At 42.1% G+C, this 16369-nt stretch overlaps 1 protein-coding gene across 30 annotated transcripts in view; it reads right to left on the bottom strand.

Annotated features, from left to right (window-relative positions):
- Positions 1-16369, bottom strand: part of EPB41L3 (erythrocyte membrane protein band 4.1 like 3) — an 878261-nt gene that overhangs the window by 169237 nt on the left and 692655 nt on the right. For all 30 annotated transcript variants that reach the window (XM_086965494.1, XM_086965496.1, XM_086965495.1 and 27 more), the window contains exon 11: positions 11475-11650. In XM_086965494.1, coding sequence (XP_086821620.1) covers positions 11475-11650 — 176 coding nt within the window. The remainder of the gene's footprint in view (positions 1-11474; positions 11651-16369) is intronic.

Genomic DNA, 16369 nt, shown 5'->3' with positions numbered 1-16369 from the left:
TCAGCATTCTTGTAGCGGACGCATTTGAAGTCTTGCATGGGGCACTATGAAAATGCAAGAGGCTATCATCCCTATGAGTTGCATGAACACTCTTGCTGGAAGGGAGTGCTGTAGCTAAAACCTTGTTAGAAGAGTTTGTATGCTGGCTATCCTTGCTGGAGTGGGATAGGCAAGCGCTTTTGAGGTATTTATTGCGGCACCGAGGTACTGTTGTACTTTGGATGATTGTAGATGGGACTTGGCGTGGTTTATTGTGAATCCCAAGTCGTGAAGCAGTTGTATTGTGGCATAAGTGTGTTGCACGCATTTCTTGTATGAGCTGGCTTTAATGAGCCAGTCGTCGAGGTACGGGAAGACATGGATGTGTTGTCTTTGTAAATGCGCTGCCACTACTGCTAAGCACTTGGGGCCCGATGTAGGTAATTCCTATTTACCTACTCTTAAATACCGAATCATACCGATTCGGTATTTAAGAGTAGGTAAATAGGAAGGGGGCAGATGTAGGTCATTCTTATTTTAGAATTACCGAATATGTAAGATTCGGTATTTACCGATTCGGTAAATATCGAATCAGTATTTCCTATTGATTCCTATGGGCCTTGAAGCCCATAGGAATCAATAGGAAATACCTATCCGGTAATTACCGAATCGGTAAATACCGAATCCTGCAAGGGTGAACGGGGTGTCACTTTGACACCCTGTAGCACCCCAATTCCAGGCTTGTGTGCCATGTGGCACACATGCATGCCCTAGGGGCATGTCTGTGTGTCACATGGCACAGGTGTACATGCACAGATGTGCATGTACACCTGAATTCGGTATTTTACCACCCAATTGTATTGGGTGATAAAATACCGAATTCTGAAGTCCTGTAGCACTGTAAACAGTGCTACCTACATCTGGGATTTACCGAATCGGTAAAATTACTGATTCGGTAAATTTACCGATTCTGTAAAATAATGGCCCCTACATCTCAATCACCAAATACCGGTCGGTAACGGCCGAATTCGGCCGTTACCGACCGGTATTTGGTGACCTACATCGGGCCCTTGGTGAATACTCTTGGTGCTGTTGTGACTCCGAATGGGAGTACTTTGAATTGATAGTGCTGTCCATCTATTACAAATCTGAGATACTTCTTGTGAGCCTTGTGAATGGGAATGCAGAAGTATGCGTCCTTGAGATCTAAAGTAGCAAGGAAGTCGTTTTGCGACAGAAGCAGAAGGACTTGTTGCAGTGTGACCATGTGAAAATGGTCTGACTGTATGTATATGTTTAGCGGTCTGAGGTCTAGAATAGGCCTTAGAGAGCCGTCCTTTTTTGGAATCAGAAAGTGTAGAGAGTAATCTCCTTTGTTTTGTTGGTGCAGAGGAACTGGTTCTATTGCACTTTTTTGTAGCAGGGATTCTACTTCTTGCTTTAACAATGCTAGATGTTCTTGCGATATTGGACGCTGTTTGGGTGGTATGTTTGAGGGGGTAGATGTTAGTTCTAGACAGTAACCTGATTGAATAATTTGTTGCACCCACCTGTCTGATGTGATGTTGGTCCAGGCAGGAAGGAATTGTTGCAGTCTTCCCCCCACAGGAGTGGAATGTTGGGGGTGAAGGGGAGGAAAGTCATTGGGTAGGGGGAGAGGCAGAGCGGGAGTTGTTGGTTTTGCCTCTGCCTTTGTTGTTGTTACCCCTGTAACCCCCTCTTTGGTAGCCCTTCGGGAATGTGGATTGGCTAGGGGTTTTGTAAGAGGTGGAGGGACTTTCGGAAGAGTAGCCTCTAGTGTTACCTCTGTATGATGAGCGACGAAAAGAACGTCTGGGAGCTTGCTGTTGCAAGGCTCCCATAGATTTTGCTGTATCTGTGTCTTTTTTCATCTTTTCAAAAGACACGTCAACATTTGGGCCAAATAAATGTGCTTCATCAAATGGCTGATTAAGGATGGAGTTTTGTACCTCAGGTTTAAAACATGAGATACGTAGCCAAGCATGTCTACGTAGGAGGGTGCTGGTATTAATTGCTCTTGAGGCGGTATCTGCTGCATCTAGGACACAGCAAATGGAAGTGTTGGTAATATTTTTACCTTCCTGTATAAGTTCATTGGCCCTATTTTTGTATTTGTCAGGTAGATGCTGCATTATGGACTTTAGTTCATCATAATGAGCTCTGTCATATCTGGCCAGCAACGCTTGGGTGTTGGCGATGCGCCAGATATTAGCTGCTTGAGACGCTGTTCTTTTGCTTGAGGCATCAAGTAGCTTGGATTCCTTGTCTGGTGGTGAGGCCTCACCTGATGTCTGAGAATTAGCACGTTTACGTGCATTAGACACTACTAAAGAGTCTAATGGTGCTGGACCTTTAATATAGACTGGATCTGTGGGGGTAGCTTTATATTTTTTCTCAATTCGATGATTGAGGACCCTAGCCCTGACAGGGTCTTTAAAAACCTCTGTTGCATGTTTGATTACACCCTTAAGCACCGTTAAAATAGCAGTAGACCTTTGTGTGTTATCAAAAGTGTCTAGTAGGAAATCTTTGGCCACCGCATCTGTGTGTAAGTCCACCCCATGATATTGAGCAGCTCTTTGGACAAGTAGGTTAAAACCTATAGTGTCCTCTGGTGGGGATGGTCTAGAAGGGTATATGTCGTCTTGTGGGATATAAGGCACATCAGGGGTGTTGTAATCATCCCATGGATTAGGTGACTGAGGGGACTATTGGTCCCTGCTGGGTCATGTGCACTTCCATCTGTGTCATGAGAGTCGGTGTCTACATCTTCTTGTGGATTAGGGGATGGTGTAGGTGAATGGTGAGGTGGAGTAGGTGTTGAAGGGGGAACAGAATGGGGAGGTGGAGGAGAAGGCACCCTTAATGGAGAGGTTGCAATGTCTCTCTTCTTTGGAGGAGGAGGAGGTGCTGGCACATCAAGTGGTCTCTTTTTGGAACTGAGAGTCAATTGCCCAGTCTTAGGATCCTTGACAAGAGTTTTTTGGTTAGGATCAGGTGTAAAAAGTTCCTCTGAACAGGGCAGATCCTTCGGTGTCGAGGTTTTCGGCTCCGTAGTTTTTTTCGTCACCGAGTCGGTAGCTGATTTCGGTTTAGAAGTGTGCCCTTTTGAAGTGTCCTTTAACGGACCCTGTTTCTTCGGTTCCGGGTGTTTTTTTCAGTTCCGAAGCGTGTCAATCTGGAGCTTTAGGCGGTTTTTTAGTTGGCTCCTAATGCAGTTTTGGCATCGATGAGCCGCTGCCTGTCTCCAGTGCTGTGTGCTTCAGTGTCGGAGCAACGGTCGGCGTGGTTGACGAAGATGGCTTTTTCTTCGGTGTCGGCGTAGGATCGGCACCATGGATAGGCTGGCTCGAGCCCGAGCTGCCAGAAGCCTTAATGGGCTTTTTTGCCGGGCCCGAAGGCGGGGCGTTGGAAGCAGTCTCTCGGTGTGCACCTGGGCCCGAAGGTGATGGTGTGCCCAAAGCCTTTTTAGAAGGTGTCGAGGACGGGTTGGGGTCGACGATCTTACTTACGACCCGTTGAGCTGGAGTGTTTTCTCCAACGTCGGAGTCTTCGGCGTCTGAGGAGCTGGTACTCTCTTCGGCGGCTGGTGTTCTGGCACGTCGACACCCTCTTCGAAGATGTCGTCGGGGATCGAAGCTGATGAGCAAGCCATTGTTCTTCGAGCTCGTCGGTCCTGGATCGTCTTCTTGGAGCGGAAGGAGGCACAAGCGGAACAGTCTTTAGCCTCGTGCTGCGGTGAGAGGCAAAGGTTGCACACCTCATGTAGGTCGATGTGGGGAAACTTGGACCCACATCGAGGACACTTCTTGAATGGAGTCCTTTCCATGAGCCAGAAGTAAGGCCTAGGTAGGTCCGAAGGCCTTCGTCGACGACCGGAATCGAAGACTTCGAAAGGGAAGAACCGCGTAGATGTGGAGCGCGATCGAAACAAAACCATCGAACTGGGTGAGGATTGCGCACCGAAGGAAATCCGGTTCCTAACCGGAGTGCAGGAAACAGATCCGAGCCCGATGGCGGAAAAAAACAATCTGGAGATGGAGCCGATGCCCATGCGCAATGTGGTCCAAAGGAGGAGTCACCTATCTCATGACTTCCAAAGAACTTTTCAGGACAACAACAAACTGCAAACATCCGGGCCCAACACTAGGTGGTGATCTATGCACAGTATCAATCTGCAGCTCATATGCCTCAAACATAGATTTTAGCCCAGCGCTGTTTCTCAGATCCCCATTTCCCTCATTGGGAATATCTACATGGTTCACTTTACTTCATGTTCTGAGAAGGACACACGTAGCAGTGAGTAGGTACATATATAGTCTTTATTTCAAAGGTTCTCTTAATTTCAACATTATTCAAAGATTCCTATATAGGTACATAGCTTTGGCAGCCAAGCCAACACATGCTTCGCGAGTTGCTCACTTCTTCAGGGCTTCAAATAATAAGCATCAAATTAGTCCTTCAACTTCTTTAATTTCCTTTAAACACGACAAGATCACCAGAACTATCCTCCGCTATTTCTTCTAGGCTGTAGCCCTGGCCGATATTGTCTTGCGTTGGCTTCCGGAAGTTATGTACCTATGTACCCAGGGCTAAAGTGCATGTGCTCACTCCTTTAAGCATATTAACATTGGCTTACCTACAATTGGCATATTTAGTTTATATATAAGTCCCTAGGAAAATATTACTACATGTACCCAGTAACTGTAAATTAAATGCTACTAGAGGCCCTGGAGGACCTATTGTGCCACCCACTTAAGTAGCCCTCTAAGCAAATCTCAAGCCTGCCATTGCAGCTTGTGTGTGCAGTTTTAAGCTGGCATTTTGATCTGGCAAAAAAACCATTTTCTGGGCCCTAACTTCTTTTAATACAAATAAGTCACTCCTAGGGTTGCCTTGGACAGCCCAGAGGGCAGCGTGCAGGGTATTAAAAAAGTTGGACATGTACTATCAAGTTTTACATGCCCTTATAGTGAAAAACTCCACCATTTGTTTTTCCCTACTGTAAGGCCAACCTATCCCACAGGATAACATTTGTGTTACTTTATTATCTTAAATAGGGTGTAATTTCCAAATGAGAGCAGGTAACCAGTTCAAGTTCACTGTCTTTGGAATTGTAATGAAATTTCCTCGCTCATGGTGAAGTCGGATTTTAAGTTACAATTTAGAAAATGTCACCTTTAGAACAGCGAGATTAATTTACTGAAGCATAAATTATCCACCAAAATTGATGCAGATGAAAAGTCAAATTTTTTAAATGACAATATTAACCAACTTGAAAGACACAATTAAGAAAACAACAAACGTAAGATACAGGAATTCAAATGGATACCATTGATTACAAACTCAGAGAAGCTTATAATTGGGCTGAATTTTACGCCAAACGACGACAAAACAATCCATGTTATAGAACTTCTGATACCAAGACATCATCAACATATTGTGAATCAAACTTTTCAAACAGGAGAACCAATGGGTGCAATATGACTGCCGAAGCCACAACCAATCAAGTTTCTCCTTTAAGCTTAGGACAACAGGGTGACAGGACCTCTCAGGTTCCTTTTTCAGGACAAGGCCCACCAATAAACAACAACCTGGCGGGGGAAAAACAGGACAAGACACAACAATAGACTTGATCATTATGTAAAGAATAACCAGGAGCCACAAAACTTAACCCCTTCGGTGATCAGGACGTCCCCCGGCTGTCATGCGTCACGTGGGCGTGTGCGGAGGACGGCCGGGGGCCGTCCAAACCCCTTCCGCTCATTAATTCCCCCATCAGGCGGGAGATTTGCGCAGCGCCAAAGGGGTTAATCAATAGTGATAACATTTCCTCCCATCAACTCAGCAATCCAGAAATCAACACTTTAAGAAAACGGACATCTTTTGTTACCACTTATCATTCGAACCCTTTGAAACTAGAAGTGAGTTTTCATGCGTACGCTTCAGCTCAAACATTTTTTTACAAACATCAGGGATAATCGACCTTTGAGGAATGAAGGTACGTTAAAAGGGTTGACATCTAAGAGTACATTCCTGGCTCCAATTAGTCACAAAATGTTGGATTCGTTTGACACTATCATTAAAAGTGGCATCCAAAATCTATACAAAGGAAAGAGGACAAAACATTTGAATCTTAGCGTCAAAGAACGTGGCATTCTTGAAAACATTGCTAATAACCCGGAAATCACTTGAAGAAAGTAAGGCTGACCAGGGAGGAGCATTGGTTATAATGTATTCATTGTTGTATCTACAAAACGTTAACAAACATGTTTTTGACACATCAACCTACATGAAACTCGACAATAATCCCTTGGTGAATTTGTCAACATTTTAAAAACCATATTAGACACTGCTGTCTTAAAAGGGACCATCACTGATGATGACAGACGTTATCTTTTAAAAGATGATCCAAGAAGCCCTAGAATCGATATGTTACCAAAAATTCATAAAAATCCAACTAAACCTCCTTTCAGAATCCATAGTATTGACACGTGGATCCACCCACGAACCCATTGGAAAAAATTTCGATCAGTATTTGCAACCTTTGGTACAACAAATGACAACCTACACCAACGACACCACTGATATCATTTTGAAAATCCAAACCATTGATCTTAAAAAGGATCAAAGTAACTTATTATTTACTATTGATGTCAAGTTACTTTACACATCTATTCTACACGGTCTAGGTTTGGAGGCGGTTGAATACTTTTTGACCAAAACGATTTGAAAATACTTTTAGTTGAACTTTTTCAAAGCACATTGTATCACAGCTACTTTTTTTGGGATAACAAGTAATTTTTGAAGCTTACTGGTACTTCCATGGGCAATTGTGCATCACCTTGCTATGCTAATCTCTTTATGCATAAGTTTGAACTTGATCACATTATGACTAATTACTCAAGGACTAACAATCTTGTTATGTTTGTTAGATACATTGATGACATTTTCATGCTATGGAAGGGATCTAGCCAGGAGCTATCTTTAGCCATCGAGCACTTGAATTCCATTAACAACCATATTGAATGCACACATAATTCCAGTGACACCATAATTAGTTTCTTGGATGAGTCAGTCTCAAAAAGTGGGAATCGATTGGAAACTGATATTTACAGGAAAGAGACTTACCATAACAACCTATTGCACTATCACAGCTTTCACCAATCGTCCCTAGAAAATCACTGGCCCTATTCTCATCTACTCCGAGTCAAAAGAATTGTATCTAACTCAGACAGACTCTCCCCAAACCTAACTGACATGGTTCAAAGATTCAGTGACAGAGGATACCCCTCTGGAATACAGGAGAGTGCTTTGCAACGTTCCTCTTCTAAATCATGTGAACAACTCTAGATGCCTATAAAGAAACCAGACAAAAAGAACTGTGCAAATTGAGTAAATTGCCCCGCTGAAAGTGACCAGGAAACGTGGCAGCCCGCCTGCACCTTGGTACACAGAACGCTTGAGAAATCTTAAGATATCCTGTAAAACGGCCGAAAGACAATGGAGGAGGGACTACGTGGAGCAGAATAGATTACTTTGGAGACTTGCAATAATAAAATACAAAAAGGAAATAGCGACGGCTAAAGAAGAACATTTTGCAGCCATCATACTGAATAGCGCCAACAAACCAAGAGACATCTTTAAAATAGTGAGAGAAATGACGCACCCTGACTGCACTAGTAGTAACATCAAACCCTGGCAGGGGCTGTGTGATGGACTTGCCTCCTTTTTCCAGGACAAAATAAATAAAATAGTGGAGAGTTTGGAGGATTCTCCTCCGCTCATACCACTACATCAGAGCACCGGGACAAGTAGTAAGGGTGAAGATGGAACGATCAAGTATCCACCCTCCAGGGCTTTCCTGGGAAATGTTGCAATTCCTTCCGAGAAAGAATTTGCTCAAGTAGCCCTTGGCATCTCCTCGGGCTCACCGTTGGATCCTCTGCCCCACAAAATTGTGAAGGAATTTGGGTTCGAAATCTTTCCTATTCTTCGGCAGCTATGTGGTCAATCCCTCAGTACAGGCACTGTACCGGTTAAATGGAAGCAGGCCGTTATCACACCTCTCCTGAAGAAACCAACTCTTAACCCCAGCTGCTACAAGAACTATTGACCAATTTCGCTCCTGCCTTACCCAATTAAGATCACGGAACACCTTGGTAGCAGGTCCCTGTCCCTCTTTCTGGAGACAAATAACATTCTAGAGGAGGAACAGTTTGGGTTTAGATCAGCCCATGGGACTGAGTTAGCATTGGTGATGGTATTGGACAACTTACAAATGAGGGCGGACAGGGGCGAGTCAGCAATTCTAATCCTGCTGGACCTGTCCGCCGCATTCGATACGGTGAACCACGACATTCTGCTGACAAGGCTGGAGACCTTTGGAATAAAAGGATTGGCGCTTAACTGGCTACGCTTGTATCTGTCCGACAGGTGGCAGGCAGTGGCACTCCCTCCATATCAATCCGAATTTGCCAAAGTTCCACACAGGGTTCCACAGGGATCATCCATCAGTCCCATTCTGTTTAATGCCTACATGCAACCCCTGTTGGGCATCATTAAGGCTTATGACATCAGCGTGATTAACTACGCTGATGACACACAGCTTATGATCTCCCTTAATGGTGCTCAAGCGGATTCATTAGACAGTTTCCATGCCTGTATGCCCCAAATGGCAACATGGCTGAAGGGAAACTCGCTTCAGTTTAACAGTGGAAAAACAGAGATCCTACAATGCAAGGTGGGGAGGATTGCCAGAAGCCTGCCTGCAGACTTTTGGCCTTTAGCCTCGGGTGGACCACTGATAGCAGTGAATACGGTGCGGAATCTGGGGGTCAGCTTTAATGAAAACTTAAATCTGGAGACCCACGTCAACAAACTGGTGGGCAGCTGCTTTACTCTAATGCGAGGTCTCCGGAAGCTGCTACCTCCGCTACCAGTACAGGCAAGAACAACTGTAGTCAGGAGTACCATTCTTAGTCGCCTGGACTACTGCAATGCCTTGCTTCTGGAATCACCTGGCTATCTGATTACCAGACTACAGAGTATCCAGGCGGCAGCAGCTAAGCTGGCACACTCACGAACCCGCCGATCCTCAACAACTCAAGCGCTGGCTGACTTGCACTGGCTCCCAGTGCCTCAGAGGATCCTCTTCAAGTCCCTATGCACAGTTTTCAAAGCAGTGCATGGTCAGGGACCTAAGCCACTCCAGGACAAGTTCCAGTGGTACGAGCCTACACGGGCCCTCCGCTCCTCTTCCACAAACCTTGTCAGAATACCTAGGATAAGAAAAGCGACCCAGGGTGGCAGAGCGTTTAGCGTAGCAGCAGCCCGCCTCTGGAATAGCCTTCCACTTGAAATCAGGAAAACCAGAGAGTTACTGCTGTTCCGTAAAAAAAACAAGACCTGGCTCTTTCCAAGGGTATAACCCCCCAGGGGTTATAGTGACAGACCTTGTCGAGACACCCTCCTCATGCTCTCTAGACTGACTGTTTTTTCGTTGTCCCTTTCTTAAGCGCGCTCTATAAATGATATAAATAAATAAAAAAAAGAACAGTCCTGTGTTAGTGTCTTAATTTTCTACACAAAGTTTGAAATTCAAAAGATTAATTCTTAAATATTGGCCAATGATACAAACTGAATCTGACTTCAATGGTATTTCCCTTCTTCGCTTATGAACGCAGCACAACATCAAAGAAATGTTATCTACACAAACAACTAAAAATACTGAACATCCCTATAAAAGCACTGTTCCATGCATGAATTGCAATAACTGTAACAACATCATAAACGGAAATTACATAACTCACCCACGCAAAGGCAGCAAAATGAAATTACGAGTGACTGCTAATTGTGACATTAAGAATGTAGTGTACTTATTAAAATGCCTATGTGGCGTGGCATATGTAGGCAAAACCGAACATAAAATGAAAATTAGATTGAATATTAGTCAGCTCTGTTTCTTGATATTGGACACTGTAATCCCGTGTGAAGGCAGAAACAATCGTAAACATCTTTTACAGAGAGAAATCTACTGGAATAAACTACGGGACAGTCTTATGCCTTGTGGACTTAATGATCAATTGGAATAGAGTTCTTTTCTGTGATATATGTTATATCGATTTGAAAAGTTTCTAGCTAATTATCTTTGCAACATCTGTCTATACGCCCTTGATCTGTGTTAAAGTCATCACTACTTATTGTTCTTTTTTTTATTATATTTTCATTCACTACTAGCTTATTTACTTGTCTGCTCTTATTTTTTTCTGATTATTCGTTGATGTTCTGTACGTGAGTTGATGAGTATTCAAGCATATCATATTCCATTTTCCATTTCACACACACAATTAACATTCCCTACTCATGTCCATTTCTTCATTTGAAGATGGCACCTGTTTTTCTTTTACACTTTCGTTTCCTTTCTATGTGGGCCTTCTTCTAACCACGTGAATTTGTTCCAACCCATAAAGGACATTTGCTTCACTTCCGTATGACCGCTGACTAAGACGCGTATGCTTTGTTTGTCTACTCACAATGGTAAGATTTTTTACAACCAGTAAGCCAATTTATTAAAACTCTATATATTTACATTTTGAAATAGGTTTATATATTCACACATATAAACCAAGTCAGATTCAAAGATTTTAAGCAAACAACACTGCATTGCAATGAAAGGTGGTTGGACAAAATAATTTGTGTGGTAAGGTGTAGTGCTTGTTTTTGTTTTGCTGTACCACCTCATGGTACATTCAGCAATTGTGGTGGAGGGGTGTGAGTGGTGCAGAACAAATAGTGCTTGACCATGAGCCGCATCTGGCCCACCTTTAGAGAAGCCACAGCTCATCTTATAAGAATCATCTACACAACAGATACTGTCATATGTGAAAATAAATTCTCTCACATGAAACCTATCCACACACTCGAGATGAGATGGTGTACAAATGGCCCACCCTGTGCTCCTCATCCAGCTGGATTAGAATAAAAGGGCCACTAAGCCTCAGGGGCATTATTCTTTTGAACACTAGGAAGCCAATATGCAAAAGATTAATTATAACATGTTTTTATCACAGGTTGCAAAGGACTACAGTAAAGTTAAATGCATTTAATCAGATTTCTGAGATTCACATGAACACAACATTTCCATTATTTATGTATGCCTGTTATGTTTTTGAATTGCACAGACAGTCACTAGAAATTGTTCAGTCCTGTGTACATATTTTGGTATGGATTTTTTCTTTGCTCTAGGGGGAGTTAAATATACAGAGCATTAGCAAAAATATTTGCTCACAGTAAATGAACTATTCCAAGCAACAACACAGAATATGTATTCACAATAAAAAAGGGATTAGCCTGTATAAAGAGTACTTACACGCTAATTTGGAAAACAATCAGAGGCTCATATATATGCATGCATCCAGCCACCTGACCATATATTTCAACCAAACTTGTTTATGGTACTGAAACCATCTTACCCCCATCCAAACTGCGGGACATGGTGTAACGTTTGCTGGAGGAACGTTCAAAATAAGGGGCTGGCCGGTCTATCAGTGCACTGGCTCTTCTCGTCTGGGCCTGCGTCCTTCCACTGTAGCGGAATTTGGAACCCAATGTGAGGAATTTTTTGGGCGGTGTCTCTGGCAACAGGAGTCTAAACCACAAAAAAATTCAAGCATTATACCAAAACGTACAAATTTGTAATTATTTCCATAAAACGTTTACAAAAATAAGATTACATTTGTCTTATAAAGAGAAATTCAGCTATAACGATATTTTGAAAAGGTAGACGGCTTTCTAAATGTATATCTTGGTTAAAGTGGGAAACCTAAAACAAAATCTAGAAATAAAACATGTGATAGAATAAAGGTAACAAGTTGTACACTTCAGCAATGGCAGCTCGCACAGGTAAGAGCTGTGGGCGGGGCGGGTTGGGGAGTGGTAGAAGTCGACAGACAAGATAAGTAATATTAAATAAATAAAATCACTTCCTTTGCGCTCGCCGCATCCCCGATGTGGCAATGTGGCAAATGCAACAGAAGTGGTTTTATTTATTTATTTTATTTAACATTACTTATTCTCTTGCCTTCCAACACCCCCCACCCCGCCCGCCCGCCTCACCACTCTCACTTTTGCAAGCTGCTACTTCACTACAAGCTAGTATTTCAAAAGGTGAGATTACCAACAGTGCTACAGCTATGTGCCAAACCTATTCTGGCAAAAACTGTTGCAAAATATCAAAATGTCATCAAATTGCTTCAATGTCAACACAGCAGATGTCTAATGAGGAGTGGGTAAAAGGTGCTGATCACAGGCGAATAGCCTTAATCTCTTTGATAATTAAATAAGGAACATCATTAACGTGGCTTGAAGGGTGATAATATTCTCCTCCAAAATCTACTGATAAAAAACTGAATTCTATACTAAGAGTTAGTGGATCTTTGCCTTTGGAACTGGTGCATTGGGTCTCTTGCTCATACTGTGCCTCAGGAGAGCAAGCTCTTAACCAATTATTCTGCAGAATGGTTACATGAATGGGAGCGAGGGTTAGATGCTTAAGCTGCAGGGTCATAATAGTTTATATATACTGAAAAGTTCAAATTCATGGCCTTGCTCAGGTCTGCATACTGAGTAGGATGGAAGCAGGTAAGACAAGAGAGTAATCAGTATGAGGTTTCTCTCTGCAAGCCTCTCTCAAACAGCTTTCGGCCAACTCCTCATTGTAGTTTCTCTTTGCCCTCTCTCCATGTACTGACTTGCTGCCCCTTCCCTATCACACCCCATGTCTCTCTTCTGCTCAGTGTATTAACTGTTTCCACTTTAATGTCCCACACCACTTTCCTTTTCTTGCCTAGCCCTCTCATATTCTTCCTTACACGTCTCAAAGCATTACACAACACCACAATGGCTTCTGATTTACACTGATAGGGAACCGTAAAGAAATGAAAACAAAGAGTTAATTCGAAAAATTAGTTTATTCTTCCAACAGGAGCAGATCAGAAGTAACCAGGAGCCTGCTCAGATAGATATTCACCGATTAGGAGTTATATCACAATAATTCTAAATGGAATGTGGAAACACTGTAGAACATATGTACATTCTAAGCCCCCAACTTCATGACACTGATACAGACAGAATATACAAAAAACCATCCCTCTAAAAAGAAAACCCTGAAAATAACCCACTGAAACATTACACCAGGCAGGAATCAACACCAAAACACCCCAACACTAAAATCAGTCACAATAGGGCACTAACAAAACTTTAGGGTTAAACTCACTGAGCTTATCAGTCATACGTCTAATACGTCTAATGCGAACACTCTACCTGATAACATTGGGTCTGGAACTAGACACCTCACAAATCTTAGAACTAGGCACCTATTGCCTCACTGCCATTACTGGAACAAGTTTGTCAAGAACTCCATGCCATGCATTTTGAGCAGCACCTATTGGCCCATCCTAAAATACATTACAATCTCCCAAACAAACTCATATCCGTTCATGCCCAGAACTGCTACATAAAACAGTGATTTCTATTCAAATTTCAGATATTATTTCCTCCACAACTCTATCAGTTCAGGTCACCTAGGTAAAGCTCATCCTTGGTCAACAGTAAACGTAATCTGAATTAACTCACTTGTTTTGTAGCAATACCTTGTACTTTTCCTCTCTTTTTATTCACATACTTCCTTATCCCGACATTTCTCAACATGTTCCATATCCTTTTTTAAATCTGCACGACCACTTCCCGTAATGCACCATGAAATAAATTTGGAACTGTGTTTTCTTCCTCATAGCAATTCAAAACTCATAACATCAGGTAGAGAATTGGGTGCAGTCCAGTAGGTCAACAGGGTGGGCTAGAGTGCTTTCCTCCAATCCACACTACACTGCAATCTAAATAGATTATATTACTAATGTATTCAATCCATCATCTTGACAGTTTGACTGCGGATATTAATCTGCTGCTTCTTGTACCACACCTGGTTAAATACTCCTCTAATTATTGACTCACAAATTGGGAACAACTTTCCAAAAGGAATTCTCCCAGCGATCCTTCACTACAAAGCACATAATTACCTCTGGCCACGTTCAAGTAATCCACTAAAGCAAGCGCAAAAGCTTCTCCTCTATGAATTACATAAAATCGGAGCAGGACATCAATTTCTAGCTTCCTTTATTGGCCTGGGGCACATTTCACTGCAGAATATTCTTAATAAAAGGTTTGACAGATCACTGCTTTCACAGATGGCACGTTTCCTCTTCCATTTACCCACTAATAGATCTATACCCGGCACCAGTTGAATTCTCTAAATAACATCTTCCTGTCAGGTATCCCCAAGCATTCTTCATGCCCTATATTAAAAATCCTATTGAAATTCACAGTAGGGGCAACCTTACATCTCTCTCACCGTAAAGACCATCACATCACATCAACTAATCTTTCACTTTAAAAAAGCACATAGTTCTGCACTTAGTTTATGCTCTTCGGGCCAACCTTTAGCCTGATATCCAAGCACCAAATTCCTTTACACATCTTCCTTCAATTAAATGTCCCATATTTCCTTGGATATTGTAAATAATGACGTCGGTACTCCATTCCCTGCATTATCATCTTATAAGGGGAAAGAGACTTCACAGCTATTTTAGTGTATTGATCCAGTTGAAGAAATGAACAATGTGTCATATATTCTGAAGGCACAATAATCATTCCGGAAACATACTCCATTGTAAACTGATAGGACAGGAACTTGGCATCCAAACACACCAATCTAGCTGGTAAGGAACTCCCATTTCTGGAAGTTAACATGCTGACAAGTGGTTTGTGATCTTCCCTCAGAACAAATTGTCAACCAATTTCCGGAAATCTTCTGTTGCCCATATTCACACCGGGAGTTCGTTTTCAATGATGGAACAAATCTGTTCTGATACTCTTGAAGTTTTATAGATATATGATACTGCCCACTCGTCACCTTCATTCTGCAAAAATACACAAGCACCTAACCCAAACCTACTTCCATCAACTACCACCACGCAAACGTTATCACTTTCAAACAATCTCAATCAATGAGCACACACCATTTAATTATTTCGCTTCTCAAATGCCTGTTGTTGCTAAATCTCCCTCACACATTGCATTCTTTTCTTTGGCAAGCATGTCACCCGTTCAGTTTAGATGGTGTCATTCTTCAAAATTTAGCATTGAATTCCGTCCAACCAAAGAAAGAAAACAACTGCTTCTCTAGAACTGCTTGAATAGGATTCTTCTTTGGTGATTGTGTCCTAGATGCTCCACACCTGAATTAACACTTTTTCAATTTCAATGTCAAGTCTTATTGTTAAAAACTTACACAAACAACAATTTACCATGCGGGGAAACCACAATGAAGTTACTTCCTCTAAGGTTTCCTTCATTAAAAACTCTTTAAGACTTACCATGTGCTCATCAGTCGGAAAGGCATATGCAAAAGTGAAACTGTCACTAAGGTGTTAACAAACGCTGTTAAAACTTAAGATTTATCTTGCTTGCATGATTAACGATGGAGAATAGAGTAGCTCCCATGAGGTTAGATACCAATTCATTAAGACTGCATAAATCTATACACAATCTTAATTCCCCAAAACATTTTTTTTAAATTACCATGAGGCAACCTTGGGTGAAGGTTCTACGGATTCAGTTATGCCCCTGGCACACACAACTTCTAGCATTTCTTTGAGTTTCCCTCTGTGTGTTAGAGAAACATTGCAAACTTTGTTGCTAGAAAGCACTGCATTCTTTATCAGTATATGTTTGCATTCAAATTCTGTATATTTTCCTAATTCCTCTTAAAATACTTTAGAAATATTTTGCCTCAAAAGGAGTACATATTGACCATTATCATCATTTCACAAATAGCATACACAGGCGGAATTGCATTTTCGTCTGAAGAAATGCCCATTTCCTGCTGGTGTGGACATCCACGCATGGGACCTTCCTTTCCAGCCACATAAATCTTCCATTTTGTACTTCAAAATTCCATATCCACACAGAAATAGGTGAACGATTCAATCTTATGCCTCATAAACCACCTGGTGGAACATCAGGTGGTAACTGATCTTTTTCACCCCATGTTTCCAATATCAACTATTTCCCCAGTATACTAAACCAAGAACGCAAATATACCATCAACTTCACCTACTATGCATCCATGCATACAAAACATTAAGGAAACTCTCTTGGTTTGATATCACTCACACATAACACCACTGAGACATCCGCACTGCTTTCTATGACACAATAAATTTGTTTTCTACGTTCGCTTGTACACCCTTTCAAAGTGACCCCATTTTTTTGCCACAAGGACAGATTTGTCTGCAGCAGGACACCCTGG

The sequence above is a fragment of the Lissotriton vulgaris genome, chromosome 4_1 (assembly GCF_964263255.1).
Source record: "Lissotriton vulgaris chromosome 4_1, aLisVul1.2, whole genome shotgun sequence".
In the NCBI taxonomy this organism is placed as follows: Eukaryota; Metazoa; Chordata; class Amphibia; order Caudata; family Salamandridae; genus Lissotriton; species Lissotriton vulgaris.
Note: the sequence above shows the minus strand (reverse complement) of the source record. Positions and strands in the feature narration are given on the sequence as shown.